This window comes from Phascolarctos cinereus, unplaced genomic scaffold, assembly GCF_003287225.1.
Source record: "Phascolarctos cinereus isolate Bilbo 61053 unplaced genomic scaffold, phaCin_HiC Scaffold_1;HRSCAF=81, whole genome shotgun sequence".
NCBI lineage: Eukaryota > Metazoa > Chordata > Mammalia > Diprotodontia > Phascolarctidae > Phascolarctos > Phascolarctos cinereus.
In genome coordinates this window covers 92,204,058-92,229,154 of record NW_027555514.1, presented here as the reverse complement: position 1 = coordinate 92,229,154, position 25,097 = coordinate 92,204,058, and the positions used below count along the sequence as shown (strand labels likewise).

Below are 25,097 nucleotides of genomic sequence, written 5' to 3'. Positions count from 1 at the left end.
GTTCTCTTCTTACCCTCCCTTTCTCTTGGTGATCTGTCAGGATCTCATAGGTTTATCTATATAAAGATGACTCATCAATCAACTGAGGCACAAAGTGCTATTCAAGCTCTGAGGAAGGAAAACTTATTACTGGAGGGCAGAAGAGGGGACATTCATAGACCACTTCAAAGGGGATGTGGCATCAGAGATGGATTTTAACAACTTACGTTCCCATAGACACAATAATTTTTAGAACTGGAAGGAATCTTAAGAGATTGCCAAGTACAATTCTCTCATCAGTAGATGAAAAAAACTGAGGCCTTGAGAAGAAAAGTCAACTTGCCCAGAGTCAAACAGTGAGATTTATGTAACATATAATTAGCAACTTGAAAATAATAACTTTACTACTGGATTCCATACTTCAGAGAAGGTACAGTATACTTTTTGTATGTTATACAAGAGCTGCCTTAATCTGTGCTTGATTATGTATTATCTCCTATTGTTTCTTCTATGTAAGACTTGTCTCCCCAAACAGACAGTAAGACCCTAGAGAACAGGCACTGTGTAATATACTTCTCCATATCCCCTCCATGGCTTACCATAGACTGTTACATGGATGTTCAAAAAACAACTGTCAATAAACCATGTCATCTCCCTCACACCTACTCAATAAACTTTACTAGAGGTGTTTGCCAGGACAAAATGTAAAATCTTCTATGAGGATTCAAAGCTCCCCATATCCCGCCCCTGCCCTTTTTAATCTTCTTACATGTTATACCCCTCCCCTGCCTCTCATGTATTCAGTAATTCAGTAACACTGACCTCCTTGCTGTTCCCTGAATGCCCAAATGGAAGTATTTTCACTGGCTGTCACCTATGCCTGGAATGCTCTCCCTCCTCATCTCTGTCTCCTAGTTTCCCTAGCTTCCTTCAAGTCCAAGCTAAAGTCTTTGCCTCTACAGGAAGCCTTTCCTGATCCTCTTTTATTCTGTGCCTTCCTTCTGTTGATTATTTTCAATTTATTCTGTATATACGTCGTTTGTGCATAGTTGTTTGTATATTGTCACTCCCATAAGACTATGAGTTCCTTTACTGAAGAAAATAACACCTTAAAAAATAGCCTAACCCAAATGGCAAAAGAGGTCCAAAAAGCCAATGAGGAGAAAAATGCCCTAAAAAGAAAAATTGGCCAAATGGAAAAGGAAGTCCAAAAGATTACTGAAGAAAATACTTCCTTAAAAATTAGAATGGAGCAATTGGAAGCTAGTGACAATTTGAGAAATCAAGACACTGTAACACTAATCAAAAGAATGAAAAAATAAAAGAGAATGTGAAATATTTCGTTGGAAAAACAACTGACCTGGAAAATAGATCCAGGAGAGAAAACTTGAAAATTATTGGAGTATATGAAAACCACGATCAAAAAGAGGAGCCTAGACATCATCTTTCAAGAAATTATAAAGGAAAACTGCCCTGATATTTTAGAACTGGAGGGTAAGATAGAAATTGAAAGAATCCACCAATCACATCCTGAAAGAGATTTCCAAAGGAAAACTCCTGGGAATATTGTAGCCAAATTGCAGAATTTCCAGGTCAAGGAGAAAATATTGCAGGCAGCCAGAAAGAAACAATTCAAATATTGTGGAAATACAATCAGGATAACAACAAGATTTAGCAGCTTCTACATTAAGGGTCCAGAGGGCATGAAGCATGATATTCCAGAGGTCAAAGGAGATAGGACTACAACCAAGAATCACCTACCCAGCAAAACTGAGTATAATCTTTCAGGGTAAAAAATGGTCATTCAATATAATAGGGGACTTTCAAGCATTCCTAAGGAAAAGACCAAAGCTGAATATAAAATTTGACTCAATTGAAACATAGAAGAGGTAAACAAGGAAGAGAAATCATGAGAGACTTATTAAAGTTGAACTGTTTGTATTCTTGCAGGGAAAGGTGATATTTGTAACTCATGAATCCTTTGTCAGTACTAGGATAGTGGGAGGGAAAAATCATATGTATGTATAGATAGATAAATAGATGACACAGGGTGAGTTGAAGATGAAGGGGTACTATCTGGAAAATAAAATTAAGGAATGAGAGAGGATTATACTGGGAGAAGGAGAAAGGGAGAAACAGAATGGGGTAAATTATCTCCCACTAAACAGACAAGAAAAGGCTTTTACAATGGAGGGGAAATGAGGGAAGGTGAGAGGGAATGAGTGAATCTTACTCTCATAGGATTTAGCTTAAGGAGGGAATAACATACACAATGGAGTATGGAAATCTATCTTACTCTACAGGAAAATAAGGGGGGAAGGGGGACAAGAGAGCAGGGAATTGACAGAGGGGAGAGCAGATTGGGGGAGGGGATAATCAAAAGCAAACACTTCTGAGGAAAGGCAGGATCAAAAGAGGGAATAGAATAAATGGGGAGGGGGTAGGATAGGATGAAGGGAAATATACTTAGTTTTTCACTACATGGCTACTATGGAAGTGTTTTGCATGACTACACATCTATAACCTGTATCGAGATGCTTGCCTTTTTAATGAGGGTGGGTGGGGGAGGGAGGAAGGGAGAAAATCTACAACCTAAAGTTTTAAAAACACATTTTAAAAATTAAAAATAAAATAAAACAGTTTAAAAAGAAAAAGAAGACTATGAGCTCCTTGAGGGCAACATTTTTTCTTGCTTTGTATCCCCATCTTTTAGCACAGTGCCTGGTTAGACAAATAACCATTTTTATAATCATAAGTGGGCACTTAATAAATATTTATTAACGCACTAGCTTTCTGAAGGTCACACAGGTAGAAAGTGCACAAGTTTGATTAAGTGACTCATCTCAAAACCCTCCAATGGCTCACAATTATAGAATATGAGAGTTGGAAGGGACTGTAAACACCATCTAACACAACCCATATACCAAAGGAATCCTCACTACAACAAATGTATCATCTCATGAATAGAGACTAAAGTCTTTTGACATTCAAGTCACTCTGAAATCTGGTGTCCCTCTCCCTTTCCAATCTTATTTAATATTATCCTTCTTTTATATACTCTCAACTTTAGATACATTAGATCCCTTGCCCACCCCTGTTGATGTCCTGTACCACCTCACCTCTGTGCCTTTACTTACTTATGCCCCATTTCTAAAATATCTTCATCTTATCCAGTAGTTGAAATCCTAACCATCCTTCAAGAATGACTTCAAATGTTATCTCCTCCACAACATCTTCCTTAGGATTCCCATTCAGAAAACATTATTTTCCTCCTCAGACCTTACTCCTGGATATTGTAAGGGGAGAAGTCATCTAGTATTGGGTTAATAAAAGAAGAGACAAGTGGTAAGGGGTCATGATGCCATATTGGGTGTGACTGAGGCAGCTAGATATTGACCTGATAACAATAATAGAGAGATATATGCTTGCCAGGATATGACAGAGAATGTCCTGATATTTATCAAAGTCACTGAGTTCTACCTATGTCTCATGATTCATGTGGGCATAAGTGATACTGAGAGAAAATAGCTAGAAAATAATGGAGAATAATACAATGTTTTGAAGAAGAGGCTGAAAGACTTTAGAGGCATGGATATTGTTCTCCTCACTGTTGCCTTTTAGAGACAAGGGCTTCCAAAGAGAAAGATAAATTTAGAAAGTAAATAACTAGTTAAGAAGATGGTATCTGAAAGTGGGATTGGATTTCTGGACTATGGCTTAAAACATGAGAAGAAGAGGCTCCTAGCTAGGGGAAGAGTAGTGCTAATAATAGCTAGAAAGGATATATTTGCCTATAGTTTTACTAATCGAAAGGTTTTCAAGATGAAAAGGAGTTGAGGAGGAAAAAAAACTACCCAATATAATTACCAAGCTTTATACTATAAAGAATGGCTACAACGGAAAAAGAAGCATAGCAATAGAGATGACTGAAACAAAAACCAAGGAAAGAATCAGCTGAAAAATGCCTCAGATGTCTATAAATAAATGTACAAAGTATATGTAACAAGCAAGGTGAGCTAGACATCCTCATGCATTGAGGCAAATTTGACTTTAATATTTATCACTGAAACATGACAGGATGATATCTATGAGTGGAATATAATTCTGGAAGAGTGTTCCTTATTCAAAAGGAACAGGATTGTTAATGGGTTTGTGTGTATAAGGGAGTTTGCAGAGGTAACATTGCATATTAGGACTACGCATTCATGTAAGGAAAACCAGGAACCAGATACATGTGGGTAGCATTAGGGTGAAGATCAAGGGAGACAGAAGCAAAAGTTATATTCCTGTTGTTGTTTACTAGAGACCACCAGGACAGAGAGGAAACAGATTAGGAGTTTGGTGAACAGATCACAAGCTTAGCACTGATACAAGTGGTAATCAAGGACTTTAATGATCTACACATACTTTGAAGCTCTCTGTGCTAAAAGAAGAGCAGCTAATGACTTCTTAATTTACCTTAGTGAAAATGACATCCTTGAACAGATGGAGGAAATAAGGAGGTAAAATTTTAGGCTGGATCTGATTCTTATTAACAAAGAAAAATGTGTTGCTTAGATGGGAATAATGGGAGCTTTGGAAGAAGAGAGTACTCTAGATTAGATTTTAGTACAGAGAAGACAAAATCCAGTATAGTCTGACATCCACCCTATATTTTAGGACAGCAGTTTCCAAAAAGTTTTGAGAACTGATCATTTATTGTTTGTTGCTTGTCCTTCATTCATTTTTTTTTTGCCTTTTTACTAGCAATGGGGTTAAGTGACTTGCCCAGAGTCACACAGCTAGTAAGTGTCAAGTGTCTGAGGCTGAATTTGAGCTCAGCTTCTCCTGACTCCAGGGTCGGTGCTCTATCTACTGTGCAACCTAGCTGCCTTGCTTATCCTTCATTCTTGAAGAGGACCATGACATCAGGAAGGTGATGTCAGTACTTACAAGTGAATTGGATTTAAATGAGGGAGGGCTGTGCAAAGCCCTCAGTCTCACTCTTTCCTCCAAAGCCATCTGGGTCCAGTGGCAACATATAGATCAAAATGACTGGAGATGGTGGAAATGATAAGTAGGATCTCATGGCCTAGAATTCTGTGAAAGAAATAATCCTAAAAGGAATGAGAAGCTATCAAAAATGAAATTTCAAAGAGACAAAGAAAAACAATTCTGATGATAAGGAAAAGGGAAAATTGTCCAAAGTGACCAACACAGATAGATAGGAAGGTATTGCAGGGGGAGAGATAGGACATAGGAGGAGCTCAACTGGGCTACATCATTGGGAAAGGAGATATTTTATCACATAATTTTCCATTTTAATTAATTATAATTGTTAATTAAATGCTAAGCTCACTTCTTCTTACCCATTGAAAGATCCATACTGACAATACCCTCTAAATTTTAGAATACTTGATCACCCTTCCCCAGTTATATTCTGGTGGCAGTCAAAATAAAATGGTAATGTGATCTTAGACTGAACAGAGGCATAATGTACTGGGCAAAGGAGATGATGGTCCTCTTGTATTATACTCTGGTCAGAACATATATATAGAATATTCTTCCAATTTTGGATGCCACATTTTGTGAAGAACATTGATAAACTGTAGTGTGTCCAAGAAAGGGGCAACCAAAATTACAAAGAATCATCAGATTATGCTATATGAGGGTGAAGTAGCTGTCAATTATTAATCAATCAGTCAAGCATTTGTTAAACATTTACTATGAACTAGCACTATGCTAAGCATTACTGTAGTAGTCTAGGTAAGAGGGTTCTGAACTAGGATGGTGACTTAGTGAATGGGGATGGCAGATACTAAGACAGTAATGCCCTCAACAGTAGGAGGGCAGAAGACCATCCAACATGGTGAAATAAGAGGAAGAAGTACAGCCCAGTTCCCACCACAAGTACTGTAACAGAGATCTAAGAAAAATGGCATTCTGAGAATTGATCAGGAAATCAAAGGAAAAATCACACTGGATCATCTTTTTTTAGCTCACAATCACAAATTTGACACACAAACAAGTGACCAAGTCATGAACTGTGGAATAAGAGTGAACTAACATCACAGACTTAGCATCCAGAGCTTCAAAAAGGCTGGATCAGAAGCAATAGAGTATAGGGTTGCCCAAAGGGAATCATGGATTCAGCCCCAGGACCAGAATAATGAAAGACTAGCAGCATCTCCAAAATGGATCAGGAAATCAGTTCCTGGTTAAGCCATCAATATGGTTGCTCTGATCCTGCCAAAACTTTAAGTTGCTAGCCAATAATCACTGAGGTCAACTACTGTCTACTGAAGCACCACTCATTGTCAAAGCTGAAGTTGTGTTGCCTACTCCCAAACCAGGGCCTAGCCCAAGATGGACTGTGTCCTCAGCAAGACATAGTAAGACTCACTGATGGTTTGTGACTCCTTCGCCTAACTTACTCCTATGAACATAGCACTCAATACCCCAAGAACATAGTGGAAGGACCCCAAATAAGACAGGTAAAAAAACATACAAGACCACAACAGTTCTCTCAGAGTTGCACAGGACCTGGCCCTAACACAAAGCTCCAATCTGTGAAGGAAAACTGGAGAATGAGTAAACAAGAACAACAAAAGATAAAGCACCATTATGGTGACAAGAATGACTAAAACACAAATACAGGAGAGGAGAATAACTGCAAAATTCAAAAAGACTGAAATAAAAACATATCTTAGCCGGAAGATAAATTAGGATTCCTAGAAGAAATGAAGAGAGAGTTTAAAAGAAAAGAATTTAAAAAGATACTTGTTATTTTTTGGTGGTTTCAGTTGTGTATGACTCTTCATGACCTCATTTAGGGTTTTCATGGCAAAGATACTGAAGTGGTTTGCCATTTCCTTCTCCAGCTAATTTTACAGATGAGGAAACTGAGGCAAACAAGGTTAAGTGATTTGCCCAGAGTTGCACAGCTAATAAGTATCTGAGACCATATGTGAACTCAGGAAGATGAGTCTTCCTGACTCGGGCCCAGCATTCTATCCATTGCACCACCTAGCTGCCCAATAAAAATGACATTACAAATGAAATAAGAGCCCCATATGAAAGGACTGGAAAAGAAATGAGAGATTTGTAAGGAAGACTTGGAAAGAGACTTAACAGCTTAGCATGAAGGATACAAGGCCTAACCTGAACCAGACGGTTTGAAAATTAGAATGGACTGGAAAAAATTCATGACTCATGAGACAATTAGAAATATTAAAACAAATCTAAGAGATGGCAAAAATATAGAAGAAAGTGTAACGAATCTCATATCAAAAATAACTGAACTGAAATGTAGATCAAGTAGAATTTTACTTTAAGATTCCTTGGACTAAGGGGCAGAGGCAAAATGGCAGAGTAAAAGCAGTGGACTTGCTTGAGATCTCCTTCCAAACCACTCAAATACCTATAAAAATGACTCTAAGAAAATTCTAAAGCAGCAGAACCCACAAAAAGAGTGAAACAAATTTCCAGCCTAAGACAACCTGGATGGTTGATTGGAAAGGTCTATTGCGCAAGGCTGGGAGATGAGTGCAATTCAGCATGGGTTTCACTGGGCCTCAGTGGACCTGGAGCAGTCCTCAGGGGATTGAATCATGGGCACTGTGGTTGTTTCCAGACTTCTAACACACAAACACCAAAGACTACTTAGAAGGTCAGTAGGAATGGTCTGTCTGACCACAGTGAGAAAAGAGCTTGATTTGGCCCCAGTCCCGGCACAAGTCCCAGGGTGGTGGGTGGTTCTGGAGCTCTTGGCTCATAGATAGACGGAGAATTGAGGGGCTGATAAGAGGGGGATTGCAGGGATCTCTTTACTGGTGCTGAGACAGGATTCTTTTGCTTTGCGCATGCTGTGATGTGGGTCACAGTTCTGGTGGTGGGCCTAGGGCAAGGAGGAATGCTATTGTGATGGAGCTTGTGGTGGTGGTGCAGAGAGAATCCTCCTCACAGTTCCAAGGCAGAAAAGAGTGCTTGTGGTCTCTCATAGACCACAGCACATGACAGGAAAGGAGTAAACACCTCGCCCTTGATCATACCACCTTGGAAGAATTGAAAATTTACAGGTCCCTAGAAGTATCTCTGAAAATAGCTGCTCAAAACCCCCAAAGCTTGGGAAAGTACAGTCTCCACATTGGAAGCAGACCCCTACCTTCACAAAGCATTTAAAACTAAAGTAATTGGCTGGGATCATGAGCAAACAGCACAAAAAAAAGTCAGACCATAGAATCTTACTTTGGTGACAAAGAAGATCAAAACATACAACCAGAAGAAGACAACAAAGTCAAAGCTCCTACATCCAAAGCCTCCAAGAAAAATATGAATCAGTCCCAGGCCTTGGAAGAGCTCAAAAAGGATTTTAAGAAGCAAGTAAGAGAAGTATAGGAAAAACTGGAAAGAGAAATGAGAGTGATGCAAGAAAATCATGAAAAACAAATCAACAGTTTGCTAAAGAGACCCAAAAAAATACTGAAGAAAATAACACTTTAAAAAACAGATTAATCCAAATGGCAAAAGAGAGCCAAAAAGCCAATGAGGAGAAGAATGCCTTAAAAAGTGTAATTGGCTAAATAGAAAAGGAAGTCAGAAAGTTCACTGAAGAAAATACTTCCTTAATTAAACTGGAGCAAATGGAAGCTAATGGCTTCATGAAAAATTAAGAAATTGCAAAACAAAACCAAAAGAACAAAAAAATAGAAGACAATGTAAAATTTTTCACTGGAAAAACAACTGACCTGGAAAATAGATCCAGGAGAGATAATTTAAAAATTATTGGACTACCCGAAAGCCATGATAAAAAAAAAAAAGCTTACACATCATCTTTAAAGAAATTGTCAAAGAAAACTGCCCTGATATCCTAGAACCAGAGGGTAAAGTAGAAATGAGAAGAATCCACTGATCACCTCCTGAAAGAGATCGCCAGAGGAAAACTAGGAATAATATAGCCAAATCCCAGAGTTCTCAGGTCAAGGAGAAAATATTGCAAGCAGCCAGAAAGAAACAATTCAAGTGTTGTGGAAACACAATCAGGATAACACTAGATTTAACGGCTTCTACATTAAGGGACCAAAGGGCTTGGAATATAATATTCTGGAGGTCAAAGGAAATAGGATTACAACCAAGAATCACCTACCCAGCAAAACTGAGTATAATCCTTTGGGAGGAAAATGGACACTAAATGAAATAGAGGACTATCAAGCGTTCTTGATAAAAAGACCAGAGCTAAATAGAAAATTTGACTGTCAAATACAAGACTCAAGAGAAGCATGAAGAAGTAAACAGGAAAGGGAAGTCATAAGGGGCATATTAAGGTTGAACTGTTTATATTCCTGCATGGAAACATGATATTTGTAATTCATGAGACCTTTGTCAGTATTAGGGCAGTTGGAGGGAAAAAATTGTATGTATGTATGTATAGATAGATAGATAGATAGATAGATAGATAGGTAGATAGATAGATAGGTAGATGGTACAGAGTGAGTTGAAGATGACAGGGTGATATCTGGAAAATAAAATTAAGGAGTGAGAGAGAATTTTACTGGGAGAAGAAAGAGAGAAGTAGAATGGGGTAAATTATCTCACATAAAACAGACAAGAAACAACTTTTACAGTGGAGGGGAAGTGGAGGAAGTTGAGAGAGAATGAATGAATCTTGTTCTCATTGGATTTGGCTTAAGGAGGGAATAACACACACTGAATTGGGTATGGAAATCTATCTTACCCTACAGGAAAATAGGGGTGAAGGGGATAAGAGAGTGAGGGATGATAGAGGGGAAGGAAGATTGGGGGAGGAGGTAATCAGAAGCAAACACTTTTGAAGAAGGACAGGGTCAAAAGAGAGAATAGAATAAATGGGTGGTGGGATAAGATGAAGGGAAATATAGTTAGTTTTTCATATGACTACTATGGAAGTGTTTTGCATGACTACACATGCATAACCTATATTGAGTTGCTTGCTTTCTCAGTGAGGGTGGGTGGGGAGGAAGAAAATTTGGAACCCAAAGTTTTAAAACAAATGTTAAAAAATTATTTTCATGTGCAACTGGGAAATAAGATATGCAGGCGCTGGGGTATAGAAATCTATACTGCCCTATAGGAAAATAAAAGGGGAAGGAGATAAGAGAAGAGGGGAGCGATGGAAGGGAAGGCAGATTAAGGGAAGGGGTATTCAGAATGCATGCCATCTTGGGGTGGGAGGAGGGGTGAGTGGGGAGAAAATTTGGATCTCAAAATCTCATGGAAGTGAATGTTGAAAACTAAAATCAAACAAATTAATAATAATAATAATAATAAAAACATTCCTTGGCCTACCTGAAAACAATGGCCAAAAAAAGTTACCTAGATATGTTTCAAGAAATCATGAAAGAAAACTACTATAAAATAAAATGCTTAAAATTATTTCATGCTGGTTTTTAAAAAGAGACAAAGAGGGTGCCTAGTGGAATAGTTTAGGTCAGGAGTGGGGAATCTGTGGCCTTAAGGCCACCTATGGCCCTGTAAGTCCTCAGGTATGGGCCTTTGACTGAATCCAAACTTCAGAGGACAAATCCCCTTAATAAAAGGATTTGTTCTGTAAAACTATGGCATAGAGGCCACAGGTTCCCTACCCCTGGTTTAAGTGTTCAACTCACAGAAGCAAACTTAGTAGTATAATTTTTGGTAGACCCCCAAACAGCAGTTACTAGGGGAAGGACCCACCGTTTAACAAAACCTACTTGGAAAACTAAAGAGCAGGCTTGTAGAAATTGATTTTAGGCCTGCACTTCCTACCACATCCCAAGATAATTTCCAAATGTTTACATGACCCAGAGATAAAAAGGTCACATATAGAGGAACAAGGATCTATGGACCAGGGAAGAGTGCATCACTAAATAAGTGAAAGAGACAATAAATCATGATAAAATGTATAATTTTTATTACACAAAACTTAAAAGTCTTTGCACAAACAAATGTAATACAAAAATTAGAAGAGAAATGAATAATTGGGGGTAAATCTTTACAACAAGTTTCTGTGATAAAGGTCTCATTTCCAAGATATAGAAAGATCTTATTTGATTTTATAAGAATAGAATCCATTCTCTAATAGGTAAGTAGTCAAAGGATATGGACAGGCAAGATTTTTTTAAAATTTTTAAATAATTATTTATTTATTTTAAACGTTCCTTTTTTTTTTTAAATTTTGAGTTCCAAATTTCTCTTTCCTTCTCATTCCCTCCCCGACCCACTGAGAAATTAATGAAAAATAAAACAAACAAACCAGGTAGACCATCATTTCCAGAACCAACCAGAAATTTTAGAAATCACATCCTTAATGAACTGGAACATTTGTTCAAGTACAAACTTCTCAGCCTCCGTGTTTATATTTTCCATTTTTTCTTCATATTCCCTCTCTACCTTTGCTCTTTTTTCTTGCTTTTCTGTTTCTTGCTTTTTTGTCAGAGGACTGATTTTAACATAGTTTAATTCTATAAGTTGCAGATTGTTGTCTCTTTGTTTGGTATATATTTCCCTCAGGACCTTTCTCCTGTTTTTCAGTGACTTGTGAGTTTTCTGGTATATTTTTTCTGAAAAATATTTCCCCTCATTATCCTGCATCATTTTCTCAATTATAGCTAGCAGCTCATTCACTTGGGCTTCTTTTTCATTGCCCTCGGCTTTGTTACTGAAAGCACAGTACCTTCTATTACAGTCTCGGACAAGACTTTGGAGGCTCTCATCGGCTTCTTTCACAAAGTCCTCTAGTGTATTTTCCAAGTCCTCTTTTCGAGTGAACAAGATGGCCATGTACTTTGTGGCTGCCTCTCCAAAGAGTGCCTTAATCAAAGAGACAGTATGTTTTGCTTCATCAGTGTATCGATTCAGTTGCTGAACCAGAATGATGGCATGTGGCCCTGGGCAGGAATAGATGACACAGCGACTGATCTCATTGCAAGTGGTTTCTAGGCTTTCCTTTGTGTCAAACAGCCCAGGTGTGTCAACAATTATAAGGTCTCTCCCTTTCCAGGTTCCAACTGCTTTGTTACACTTCTTGGTCACAGCATGTGGTGCAATTTTAGATTTAAAAACTTCCTTCCCGAGGATGGTATTCCCTGTTGCACTTTTCCCATTTCCAGTTTTCCCAACCAGGACAATCCTCAGGGCACTGGCCTGATCAGCATCCGCATCCTCATGGAACTGTGGGAAACATTTTGACCGATTCAAAGCTTTATGTGATGGTTAACAAACATGGGAGGGAACTACAGAGGGTTAGTTATTAAAAATAAAAAAGTCAATTGCTAGGGCTTTTAATCCCAATTTGGCCTGAAGTCTCAGAACCCAAGAGTTACATATGGATTAGGATTGACTTTTGAATCAATATTAAAAGTAGACTGAGTTAAAAAAAACTTTCTCATTTAGGTCTGTGAATGGATGTATAGAAATAAGAATAAATCTATAACTTTTAAAGATTAGTGAAAAAGACACTCCACTGTACTTTGTTTTCTTTCAAAATTTACCATGTCATTTCATCATAGAATTTAGTCATTTGAAAGAGACAAGGTGGTGCAATAGAGAGCTGGCATTGAAGCCAGGATACCCTAGGTTCTAGCCCTGTCCATCTGTAACACCTGCTTTCTATGTGACCCTGGGTAAGTTACTTAAACCTGTAGTTCTCTAGGCAAAACTGTAAGATTGTAAGGTGCGAAGAAAGTGCCAATTTGCATTGGTAGAGAAAGTTTCCTCACATCAGGGCTGAACTATTGAGCATTCTCCTCTCTCCTTCAAATCTCTCAGTACCCCTCTATTCAACTGTCAGTAATCTTCCTATAGCACACATCTGACCATATAAGTCTCTCCCCTACTCAAAAAATTCTAGTTGCTCCCTATTACTTCTAGCATCAAATAGAAATTGCTCTCTTTGGTATCTGAAGTGCTTGAGAACCTAGCTCTGTCCTACTTTTCCAGCCTTTAAATGTTAATCCTTTCCATAATCCAGTGACTTTGGCCTTCTCCCTTACACAAAGCACTCACTCAATCTCCCACCTCTCCACATTTTCATGGGCTGTCCCTCATTCCTTGAATTCTCTTTCTCTTGTCTATTGTTTTTCCTGGCTTCCTTCATGTCCCTGCTAAAATCCCACTCTTTGCTATCTTACTGCCTCCCCTCTGAGAGAATATCCAATTTATGCTATACATATCATTTGACAGAATGGCTTGCCTGTTGTCTCCACCATTAGTTGGTGAGTTCCTTGAGGCAGGGACTGATTTTGCCTTTTTTTGGATCCCTACCATTATGCCCAATGTCTGGCACACAGTAAGTACTTAATAAATGCCTGTTGACTTGACAGACTTGCCTTTGCCAATGAAGCCGCAGGTCTAGTCCCTATCCTTATCCTGCTTACTCATTCATTCAATTTTTATGTTTAATGGTTTTAATTTATTTCAAGAAGCTTGGTTATCTATTACTTGGTGCAATACTGTGAGTTGAGTATGAGACTCAGAGTCAGAAGACTTGGGTTCAAAAACTAACTGACATTCACCGGTCACATCATTTGCCTGAGCTTGGCATACATCTATAATTTAGACTGCTTGGTTCTCACTTGGCTATAACCAAAGCACTACTGTACTCTGGTGGTAACATTTCCTAACAAAGAGACTTTTGAGGGATAACTTAAAAATCTAAATCCCTAAAGTCAGATGGAAAGAATCACAGTTTGTGCCACACAATTTGGCATTTGTTACAAACTATTTTCTTCAGTTTGACTCCTTAGTTAGACCTAAAGATCCCTGTCAGCCAGGGCCATGTCTTCTTGTTCCTTTCTCTCTGTACAACTTCTTTTTTTAAGTTTTTAAGTAATTTATTTTGAATTATCAACGATCACTTCCATAAGCTTTAGAGTTTTTAATTTTTCTCCCCCTCCCTCTGCACCTCCCTTGCCAAGACAGTGCGCAATCTGATATAGGCTCTCTCTTTATATTCCTATTAAACATATTTTCACATTAGTGATGTTGTAGGTAAGAATTAGAACCAATAGGAGGAACCACCAGAAAGAGGAAACAAAACACAAGAGGAGAAAAAAAAATAGCAAATAGTATGCTTTGATCTATACTCAAACTCCAGAGTTCTTTCTTTGAATGTGGATAGCACTTTCCATCATGAGGCCTTTGGAGATGTCTTAGATCCTTGTATTGCTGAGAAGGGTTACATCTATCAATATTAGTCATTGCATAGTATCTCCACAGCTTCTAAAACAGGAATGGATGCATAGTAGGTGCTGGCTAAGTATTCTTGGGCTGAATGATTAACTCTTCTCTTCCAACCAAATCTCCTTGTTTTATATATTTCTGTAGTTACAGTCGATTTGGGTTAATTGGCTGGTTTGTTTCTCTAGGACTTATGCTGCTTCCAATGGACTGGTAGTTTTGCCTAAATCACATCCAACAGGGAAGGAAACCCCTCTCTGCACCTCTCCCCAATTGCATTGGTGGGATTGGCATTTGTCAAAAAATGTAGAGTGAGCAAACTTCCTCCTACACCCCCTTAATGAGTTTCTCTCCTTTCTTTTGTGACTCCCTTCTCCAAACAGATATCCAATAAGCAGGAGACTGATCTTAGTGTCCAGACCCTCACCCGCTGTCAACTCAGGCTACAACAATTACATTTTCTCTCACCTATTAACATTTATCTGGCTCAACTTCTATTCTTGATATCCTGCTAGTTGTTCGACTTTTGATTCTCTGATAAAACAATTCATGATGAGGTCATGCTGAGGTATTAACGGTAGATCATAGTATAAAATGTTAACAGTGCCTGAGTCATTTGCATTATATTCATTTGCCTGGAAAAGTAATGATTTGGTGTAAAGGAACAAAGTTCTGAGAGTGAGATTTCAGACATTAGGACAGGATGAAGGGGCTGATATTTTGAGGAAAAGAAGCTATTAATGACTCTCATCACACAAAGGTGTGGCTGCCTCCTCTCTTTATGTTTAAGCTTGGTCATATCTCTGATACATTCATTTTTTGTTTCTAGATTGGTTGCAGAGCCAATACTATTCCAGACAGAACCAGTTCTAGCTGCAGCTAACACCTGGCCATGACCTTACCTGGATTATGAGATTAAATCGAGTATGATCCCAAAGTCACAGTGTCCACAGATGGCGCTTCAAGCTTTCTTTCATAGAGAGCCAAGAACAATCTCTCATGTTTATATGATGACTATAACTATTTCAAATCACTTCTGTATCCATTATTTTATTTTAACCCTCACAAGGACATTGTGAACAGGGAAGGCATTAATTGTTATGAAGAAGCTGAGGTCTAGAGTGGTCAAAACACCAATAACAACAATCCACTGCCTACAGAACAAAGTCTAAAATTCAAAGCTCTCCTTTGTCTAGCCCCAGTGGGCTTTTACAAGCTTCTCTTAAAGAACCATATATTGCCGTCCTCCCAGGCACCTGGGCTTACCACCAAGATGTGACCTTTGATTTACTCCTCACTCTTTATCACTCTCAGGATCCAATCTGTTATCAAAACTCTCTCTGCTCATGTAGCCACCAGCCCATGGCTGGCTCTTTTCTATCATCCAGGCCTGAGCTATTTCAATAGCTTTCTAATTAGTCTCCTGGCCTCAAGTCTTTCCCAACTATAATCTTCCACTCAACTGCTAAATTAAATTTTCTAAATTGCAGGTATAACTATGTTTTAGAACTTTACTCAATAAGCTCTATCAACTATAAGATCCCTGTTTGACGCTGAAAGACCTTTGCAACTTGTCCCCTCCTTCTTTTTCCAGACTTCTTATACTTTTCTCCACCAGATGGGCTTTGTGACTCAGTGAAACTGGTCTTTCTAGCTGTTTCTCTGCAAGGATGCTCCATCTCCTGTTTCTCTTGCCTTTTCACTAGTTGTCTCCTGATATGCTTTCCTTCTTTACGAAAGCCTCCTGGCTTCCCTGGCTTTCTTCAAGACTCAGCTCAGATCTCACCTGCAGAAGACTCTTCCAACTCCCGAACCCCCAATCCCAGTGATTTTCCTCTGAGATCACCTTCCATGTGCACCTTTTATATCTTATATGCACATGTTTGCATATTGTCTTTCCCATTAAAGTGTGAGCTCCTCTAAAACACATATAGTGGGTTTTTGGGGGGGATTTTTTATATCCCCAGAACTTAGCACAACATCTGGCACATAGCAACTGTACTTATAAATGCTTACCAACTGACAGATGCCCCCTATTCTAGAGTTCACATAAAGTAAATGATACCCAACTCCCCCAAATGACTTATTTTTTCCTCATACCAATCCTTTGCTCCTGTTATTCTTTCCATCTAGACAATCTTTTCCCTAGCTTTCACCTATCAGAAGCTTACCCATCCTTCAAAGCTTAGCTCACATCCCAGCTCTTCCCCTAGTCACCCTGGCTAAAGGTGATTTCACTTCCCACTGAGCCTCCCCAGAATTTTGTATATACTACTTGAAAAGTCCTTATCTCATACCACCTCTTAGCTGTCATTTGTGAATATGCCTCAGTCCTCTGAGCTCTGATGTCTCCATCTATACAATGAGGGGGTGGACAAAATAGTCTCCATAGAACCTTTTGTTCTAACAGTTATAGGTCTATGATTTAAGTGTACTGACACACAACACTGTCCCTTTATGTAGGCAGAGTAAGAAATTGACTTTGTTGAAGAAGGGCTTCTTTGGTGGGGATATGATAGGCTGTGGAGTGGGAGGGAAGGCCCATCTTACTTTAACACAATTCCTTCATCATTGATTCCTCTGGGCTGAGTTGACATTCTATTAAAATGCAAATAATGGTCTCCGGAAAGGAGAGTCTAATAAAGCCATTATCAACCATTCATTTTTTAGTTAATAATACTGTCATTTGTATCCTGCTCTACAAATATTATCTCATTTAATCATTACAGTAACCCTCGGAGGTAAATGTAATTATTATATGTCTTTTAGAGATAAGGAAATTGGGGCAAGCAAAGGTTAAGTGACTTACCTGGGATAACATAGCTTATAATTGTCTCAGGAAGATTTTCATTCAGGTCTTCCTGATTACTCTCCAGTGCTCAAACTACGGAGCCCCCTACTCACCTGCCTCCAAGAAGTGATAAATTGGTCAAATGACCTTATAGCTGAGAATAGGACACTGATGGAGTGGCACTCATGATGGCTAAGTGTGAATAGCAGAGAAAAGAACAAAGAGGCTGTAGACAGAAGGACTGTTGATTTCTGAAGCTCTTTAGAAGGAAGGTTGAAAGCAGATAGGGAATAGGAAGGAGCAGGAAAGCACAGGAAGGGGGATTGGTAAGAGAAGGGAACAACAACATGGAAGCCAAGGAGTCCCTTACTCCACATTTGAACTGAATCCCGAGATAATGATACTGTACTAAATTTTATGTATTCAGAATTTTATTTTTGTGGTTTACTTTGAGTTCAACTCTAGTTTGCTAATGTATTCTCAGAAACTGATTGTTGTGCTTCTAAATATGGGGTGTGGGAAAAGTTTCATCCACAGTAAAGTGGGCTATTGTTTCTTTTAGAGAAAAGTATCCATGGCATGGTGTGGGGAGACCTGGGACAGAACTTTCTGCACTCCCTCATGGGCAAGAATCCCTAACCTCCATCTGTTTGGTGGCATTTTCAGGCAGCAGGAGAGAATTGACTTTAATCTGGCTCTGGGATGCTGAAGGAACTGAGGAAAGTGATACTCACTGAGGTGGCAGGTTGACTCGATGTAGCAGCCATCTTTGAGGGTTTGGGAGGAAGAAAAAGAAAAATATTCAAGTTTAGAAAGTTAGCAAAACACTCATAATTCATTAGCAAATTTCTATTGCTTTATCCAACTACTGGGTAGGAAGTACTTTTTTCATGAAGCCTTCCCAGACCACCTTCCCTAGGAGTGATCTGCCCCTCCTCTGCCTTCTATAGCCCATGTTGTCTGCTTTTTAGGGGATCTATCTTATAGTCATTCTTATAGTCATCTGGGTACATCTTGTATTTCCATTGCTCAATTCAGAGCCCCTTCAGGGCAAGCCTGTGTCCTATACATCTCTGTGTCCCCCATCTCTGCACTCCCACCAAGCTTAGTATGGCACCTTGCACATTGTTTATGAACAACAAATGTGTGACGTGAGCTATGCTTAGAAAGACTGGCTAGATTACAGTAGGAAAAGGAAAGGAAAGTGTATTCCACATATCAAGGCCCCTGCCAGGCATGGCCCCATGCTCAAGCCTGTCTGCTTGGAGCACTGACTGCTATGACTCAGATCTTTTCCTTTTCTATGTCTGTGACCTCTTTATCCACTGCATTAAGAAAAGGTAACTTTTTCATTTGCAAAGTGCATATTAATGATTGTTCATTGGTTTACATAGAATCTAGACAAAGGAGGGACAAATAGTAATAAGGTCTTTGTGTTCCTCCAAGGATGAAATATTCCATTAGTCATAACTAGATTTCTGGTACATGGGGCCAATTTACTTAAATTGGGGGGGAGGCGGGCAGAGTGGCAGGGCAGAGTGGAGAGCAGAGAGAAGGTAATCCCAAGGTTTTTGTTTTATTTTTTTAAAGTAATGAAGAGACCATATTTATTTCGGAAAATGGAAAATCATCAAAACATCAGTGTTAAAGATTGACTGTATTTTATGATTCAAAGGTAGGTGATCGAGAAGTTATTTGTAAGTTCTAACTCATATGCTTTATTTCTTATCTATATAAAATCCCTTTTTTAAGTTTTCACTGCATCATAATGCATATTTGTTTTTCTAATTAATCAATTAATTAATTATTTTTTAGTTTTCAACAATCACTTCCATAAGCTTTTGAGTTTTAAATTTTCTCTGCCTCCCTCCTCACCTTCCTTCTCAAGACAGCCTACAATCTGACATAGGCTCTACATATACATTCCTATTAAACATATTTTCACCCTAGCAATGTGGTAAGGAAGAATTAGAACCAACAGAAGGAACCACAAGAAAGAAGAAACAAAACTAAAGCAAAGAAAAAAAAAGAGCAAATATTATGCTTCGATCTGCATTCAAACTCCATTGTTCTTTCTCTGGATGTGGACAGCATTTTCCATCATGAAACTTTTGAAGATCAGTCTATCAAAGTTATTCATTGCACAATGTGGCTGTTACTGTGCACAGTGTTCTCCAGGTTCTGCTTGTTTCACTCAGCATCAGTCCATACAAGTCTTTCCAGGTTTTTATTTTTTTCTTTTTTAAAAATTAATTTTGAATTATCAACAATCACGTCCATAAGCTTTTTGAGTCTTAAATTTTTCTCCTCCTCCCTTCCCACCTTCCTCTCCCAAGATGGTGCACAATCTCATATAGGCTATACATATGCATTCTTATTAAACATATTTTCATATTAATGATGTTGTAAGTAAGAATTAGAAGCAATAGGAGGAACCACCAGAAAGATGAAACAAAACACAACAGAAGAAAAAAAAATAGCAAATAATATGCTTAAATCTTTTTTCAAATTTTATAGTCCTTTCTTCTTTGTGGATAGCATTTTCCATCATGAGGTCTTTGGAGATGCCTTAGATCCTTGTATTGCTGAGAAAGGTTAAGTCTATCAATATTAGTACATCACACAACATGGCTGTTACCGTGTACAACATTATCCTGGTTCTGCGCATTTCACTCAGCATCAGACCATACAAGTCTTTCCAGGTTTTTCTGAAGTCAGCCTGTTCATCATTTCTTATAGCACAGTAGCATTCCATCACATTCATATACCCCAACTTGTTCAGCCATTCCCCAATTGATGGGCATCCTCTCAGTTTCCAATTCTTTGCCACCACAAAAAGAGCTGCTATGAATACATTTGTACATGTGGGTTCTTTTCCCATTTGTTTGATCTCTTTGGGATATAGCCCTAGAAGTGCTATTGCTGGATCAAAGGGTATGCACATTTTTGTAGCCCTTTGGGCATAGTTCCAAATTGTTTTCCAAAATGGTTGGATCATTTCACAACTCCACCAACAATGTATTAGTGTTCCAATTTTCCCACACCTCCAACATTTATCATTTTTCTGCTTTGTCATGTTGACAATCTGATAGATGTGATGTGTTACCTCAGAGTTGCTTTGATTTGCATTTCTCTAATCAATAGTGGTTTAGAGCATTTTTTCATATGACTATAGATAGCTTTAAATTCTTCATCTGAAAACTGGCTATTCATATCCTTTGACCATTTGTCAATTGGGGAATGACTTGTATTCTTATAAATTTGACTTAATTCTTTATATATTTTAGAAATGAGACACATATCAGAGACAATGGTTGTAAAAATTCTTTCTCAGTTTTCTGCTTCTCTTCTCATCTTGGTTGCATTGGCTTTGTAGTTGCAAAAACTTTTCAACTTAATGTAATCAAAATTATCCATTTTGCATTTCATGATGTTCTCTATCTCTTGTTTGGTCATGAATTCTTCTACTCTCCATAAATCTGATAGGTAAATTATTCATTTCTCTCCCAGTTTGCTTATAGTATCAGCCTTTGTATCTAAATCATGCACCCATTTTGACTTTATTTTGGTATATGCTGTGAGATCTATGCCTAGTTTCTGTTGTACTCTTTTCCAGTTTTCCCAGCAGTTTTTATCAAATAGTGAATTCTTATCCCAGAAGTTGGGGTCTTTGGGTTTATCAAACTGTAAATTCCTATAGTCATTGACTACTGTGTCTTGCATACCTAACCTCTTCTGCTGATCCATCACTCTATCTCTTAGCGAGTACCAAGTAGTTTTGATGATTGCTGCTTTATAATACAATTTAAGATCTGGAACAGCTAGGCAACCTTCCCTAACATTTCTTTTCGTTAGTTCTCTTGATATTCTGGACTTTTTGTTCTTACAAATGAATCTTGTTATCATTTTTTCTACCTTTATAAAATAACTTTTTGGTAGTTTGATTGGTATGGCACTGAATAAGTAAATTAACACAGTATTGTCATTTTTATTATATTAGCTCGGCCTACCCGTGAGCAACTGATATTTTTCCAATTATTTAGATCTGACTTTATTTGTGTGAAAAATGTTTTGTAATTGTGTTCATATAGTTCCTGGGTTTGTTTTGGTAGGTAGACTCCTAAATATTTTATAATATTTTCTGGGCTTTCAGTGGTCAATAAGGGAGGGTGAGAGTGACATACTTCTTACTCTGCCATCTATGCTTCCAGTAGCAAAACCTAATCCTAAGGGTTTTAGCAGAATGGAAGCAAGGTTATGTGAGCTTAGGAGGTTCAGGACCCAGGAGACCAGTAAATTTGAAGGTATTGAAGGTTGAGTAAGGGAAGAAACCCTTAAGTCTGGGCACTGAATTTATTAAGGGGGCAAGGGGTGGTGGTGGAAAGCTGTCCATGGAGGACAGCTACAAAGAGCTGAATGAAGATGAAGGTAACTGCCATGGTGGAAAGGTGTTTGCTAAGTGATGATAACAGAAAAAACCTCTTACAGTACCTCTGAGGAGGCAGGGGTATACTTACTCCTTTGTTCCGCCAAGTCTGTTGGGACATGAGAGAATGAACAGCTAGATTTGGAGAAGGTGTCAAGCAGTTTGATGATGCAGTCTCCTGGAGAAAGCTCTATGTGCTCAGTGCTGAGAATACAAATGCAAAAATGAAAGAGTTCCTGCCCTCAAGGAGCTTGCAATCTAGTTAACAATTTAGTTGTGCAGTTAGCCTGAGTGACTCAAGTTTAACCTTACTTTTCCTGAAATTATATTTTAATTGGCAGGTCCTGAGGGTTACTACTGCACTAATGAAAGGAATGGAAACTTGTGAATACCAAACACAAACAAAAGGGTGATTGATGGCTTACATGGAATCTAAAAAAGAGAAACTAAAAACAAGAACATATTAATGTTTCTTCACCATTGTTCCATAATGACAGGTGCTAAAATACGAAAAGAACTGAATTAATAATCAGGCAAGCTAGGTTCAACCAGGTATGCTGCATACAATCTCTATGACCCCGAGCAAATCACTTAACCTCTCCACATCTCCTTTTGAGGATCCCTAAAGTTACTTTCAGCTCTAAATTCTATAATCCTAATATTCTAATGACTAATACCAATTACGGGACAGAAATATCCATAGAGCAAAGAAACGCAATTCCTTCAGCAATCACAGAGGGAAATTTCCCTAATGAATATTCTTCTACTTTTTGCAGTAGCAAAGAATTAGAAATAAAAGAGATTCACATTGAGAAATAGCTAAACAAATTGTAGTACATGAATATAAGGGAATACAAGTATGCTATAAAAAACAATGATTATGTATCCATTTTGACCTTATTTTGGTAATGGTGTAAGAAATTAGTCTATGCCAAATTTCTACCACACTGCTTTTGAGTTTTCCCAACAATTTTTTTTCACCAAATAATGAATTCTTATCCTCAAATCTTGTCTTCATATTTGTCAAATACAAGGTTACTATATTAATGTGCTGCTATAAATTGCATGTCTACTCTGTTCTGTTGGTCTACCTTTCTATATCTTCACCAGCACCAGTTGGTTTTCATATTTACTGCCTTATAGTTCAAGATCTGGTACTGCTAAACCACCTTCCTTTACATTTTTTCATTGTTTCCTTTGATATTCTTAACCTTTTGTTCTTCCAAGTGAATTTAGTTATTATTTTTTCTAACTCAGTGAAATGATGTTTTTTAGTAATTCAATTGAGATGGCATTGAATATACAACTTAGCTTTTGGTAAAATTGTCATTTTTATTATATTCATCCTGCCTACCCATGAACAATTAATATTTTTCCAATTATTGAAATCTGATTTTATTTGTATAATTTTTAAAAATTATTTTGTTCATATAGTTCCTGGATTTGTTTTGGCAGATGTACTCCCAGGTATTTTATAATGTCTAAAGTTATTTTAAATGGAGTACCTCTTACTGTTTCTTCTTGCAGGGTTTTATTTGTGATATATGGTTATGTTGATGATTTATGTGGATTTACTTTATATCCTGCTACCTTGCTAAAATTGTTAATTTTTTCGACTAACTTTTTAGTTGCATTTTTAGGATTTTCCAACTATATCATCATATCATCTGCAAAAGGAGATAGTTTTATTACCTCATTCTCTATTCTGATTCCTTCGATTTCTTTTTCTTCCCTCATTGCTATTGCTAGGATTTCCATTATAATATTGAATAATACTGGTGACAGTGGACATCTTTGTTTCACACCTAATCTTACTGAGAAGGCTTCTAGATTATCTCCATTACAAATAATGCTTGCTGAAGCTTTTAGATAAATGCTTTTTATCAGTTTAAGGAAAAAAATCCACTAATACCAATACTTTCAAGTGGTTTTTAGTAGAAATGAGTATTGTACTCTATCAAAAGGTTTTTCTACATCTATTGATATAATTATGATTTATTTTTCTTTTATTATTGATATCATCAATTATGTTAATAGTTTTTCTTATGTTAAACCATCCCTGCATTCCTGGTATAAATCTCATTGGATCATAATGTATAATCTTTGTAATATATTATTTGCAATCTTTTAGATAATATTTTATTTAGGATTTTTGCATCCGTATTCATTAATGAAATTGGTCTATAATTTTCTTTCTTTCTCTCTCTTTTTTTTAATCTTCCTGGTTTAAGCATCAGTATCATATTTGTTTCATAAAAGGAGTTTGTTAGGATCCCTTCTTTGCCTAGTATTCCAAATAATTTATTTCATATTGGAGTTAGTTGATCTTTAAATGTTTGATAGAATTCACTTATAAATCTGTTTGGTCCCGCTGTTTTTTTCTTAGGAAGCTCATTCATGGCCTGTTCAATTTCTTTTTCTAAGGCAGATCTATTTAAATATTCTATTCCTTTTCTGCTAATCTAGACAATTTATGTTTTTGAAAAATATTCTTCCATTTCACTTAAATTGTTAAATGTATTGGCATATAACTGTGCAAAATAATACCTTATAATTGCTTTTATTTCATCTTCATTAGAAAAAAAAGCAATGGTCATAATAAATACAGATAAGCATGAAAATACATATGCTCATGTAAAGGGGAAATGAACAGTGACAGGAAAGCAACACATGCAATGACCACATTAAAATAAATGGAAATAAGGGCATCTAGGTGACAGTGGATAGAGGACTGGCCCTGGGTTCAGGAGGACCTGAATTCAAATCTGGCCTCAGACACATAACACTTGCTAGCTGTGTGAACCTAGGCAAGTCACTTCATCACATTGCCTAGCCAAAAAAATTTTTTTAAAAATAAATGGTAATAATAACCACCACAAAGCAACTAAAACTAAATGATATGAAATATTGGCTTACAATTTTGGCCCTGAAAAAGAGAAAACAGAGGTCAGAGTTCACATATCAATTTCCCCCCCCCCCAACATACAGATAGATTTTGATGAATTTCTTTCCCCCTTCCTCTGTTTCTTTCTTTTTAAATGCATTTATTTTATAGGTTTGTTGTCTGGCAGGGGAAAGGGGAAAGAAGATTTGGGAATGAGGAAATGTAGATGATGAAAACACAAAAGATATCAATAAAAATATCTTTTTTTTTTAAAAAAAAGAACCTTCTGTTTCCTTTGGCTTAATTCCATACTCACCAAACACTTTCTGATCTGTAATATGCTGTCTGGAGTGAAACTGTTCACTAGGATTGTCAGTCCTGATGATTTCTATTTGTTATCTTACAGGAAAAGTCTGTATTTGAAATTAATTGCCATTCTAATTTAGCAATTAGTCTATTATAAGTTTAGTTTGTATGAATCAGTCCCCCCACCCCAACCCCAGGCCCAATTACTTCTCATTTATATTGATAAAATTCAAGTTTTTAACCAGGAAAGTTGAGCTTCCCCCCAGGCTCTGGATCAGCTATGACAAAAGCTAAGATTTAGACACCCTATGGGGGGCAGCTAGGTTGCACAGTGGATAGAGCACCAGCCCTGAAGTAAAGACATCCTGAGTTCAAATCTGGCCTCAGACCAAACACTTGACACTAGCTCTGTGACCCTGGGAAAGTCACTTAGCCCCAGTTGCCCAAAATTTAAATAATAATAATAATAATAGGCATTCTATGAGGCTCAGTCTGAGCAGTCAGGCAACCAGCCAGCCTCTCTCCTTTTAAAGATCTTG

At 37.6% G+C, this 25,097-nt stretch overlaps 1 protein-coding gene across 2 annotated transcripts in view; it reads right to left on the bottom strand.

Moving 5' to 3' along the window:
* Positions 1 to 10,862: 10,862 nt before the first annotated feature.
* The window catches only part of GIMAP7 (GTPase, IMAP family member 7), a 25,063-nt gene continuing 10,828 nt past the window's right edge, over positions 10,863 to 25,097 (bottom strand). The window contains exons 2-4 of one of the 2 annotated variants that reach the window (XM_020977888.2): positions 21,460 to 21,572; positions 17,677 to 17,709; positions 10,863 to 12,144 (exon numbers count right to left, since the gene is read on the bottom strand). In XM_020977888.2, coding sequence (XP_020833547.1) covers positions 11,239 to 12,144; positions 17,677 to 17,709; positions 21,460 to 21,489 — 969 coding nt within the window. In that variant the 5' untranslated portion in view covers positions 21,490 to 21,572 and the 3' untranslated portion in view covers positions 10,863 to 11,238. The remainder of the gene's footprint in view (positions 12,145 to 17,676; positions 17,710 to 21,459; positions 21,573 to 25,097) is intronic. The other variant, XM_020977891.2, reaches the window with a different exon arrangement.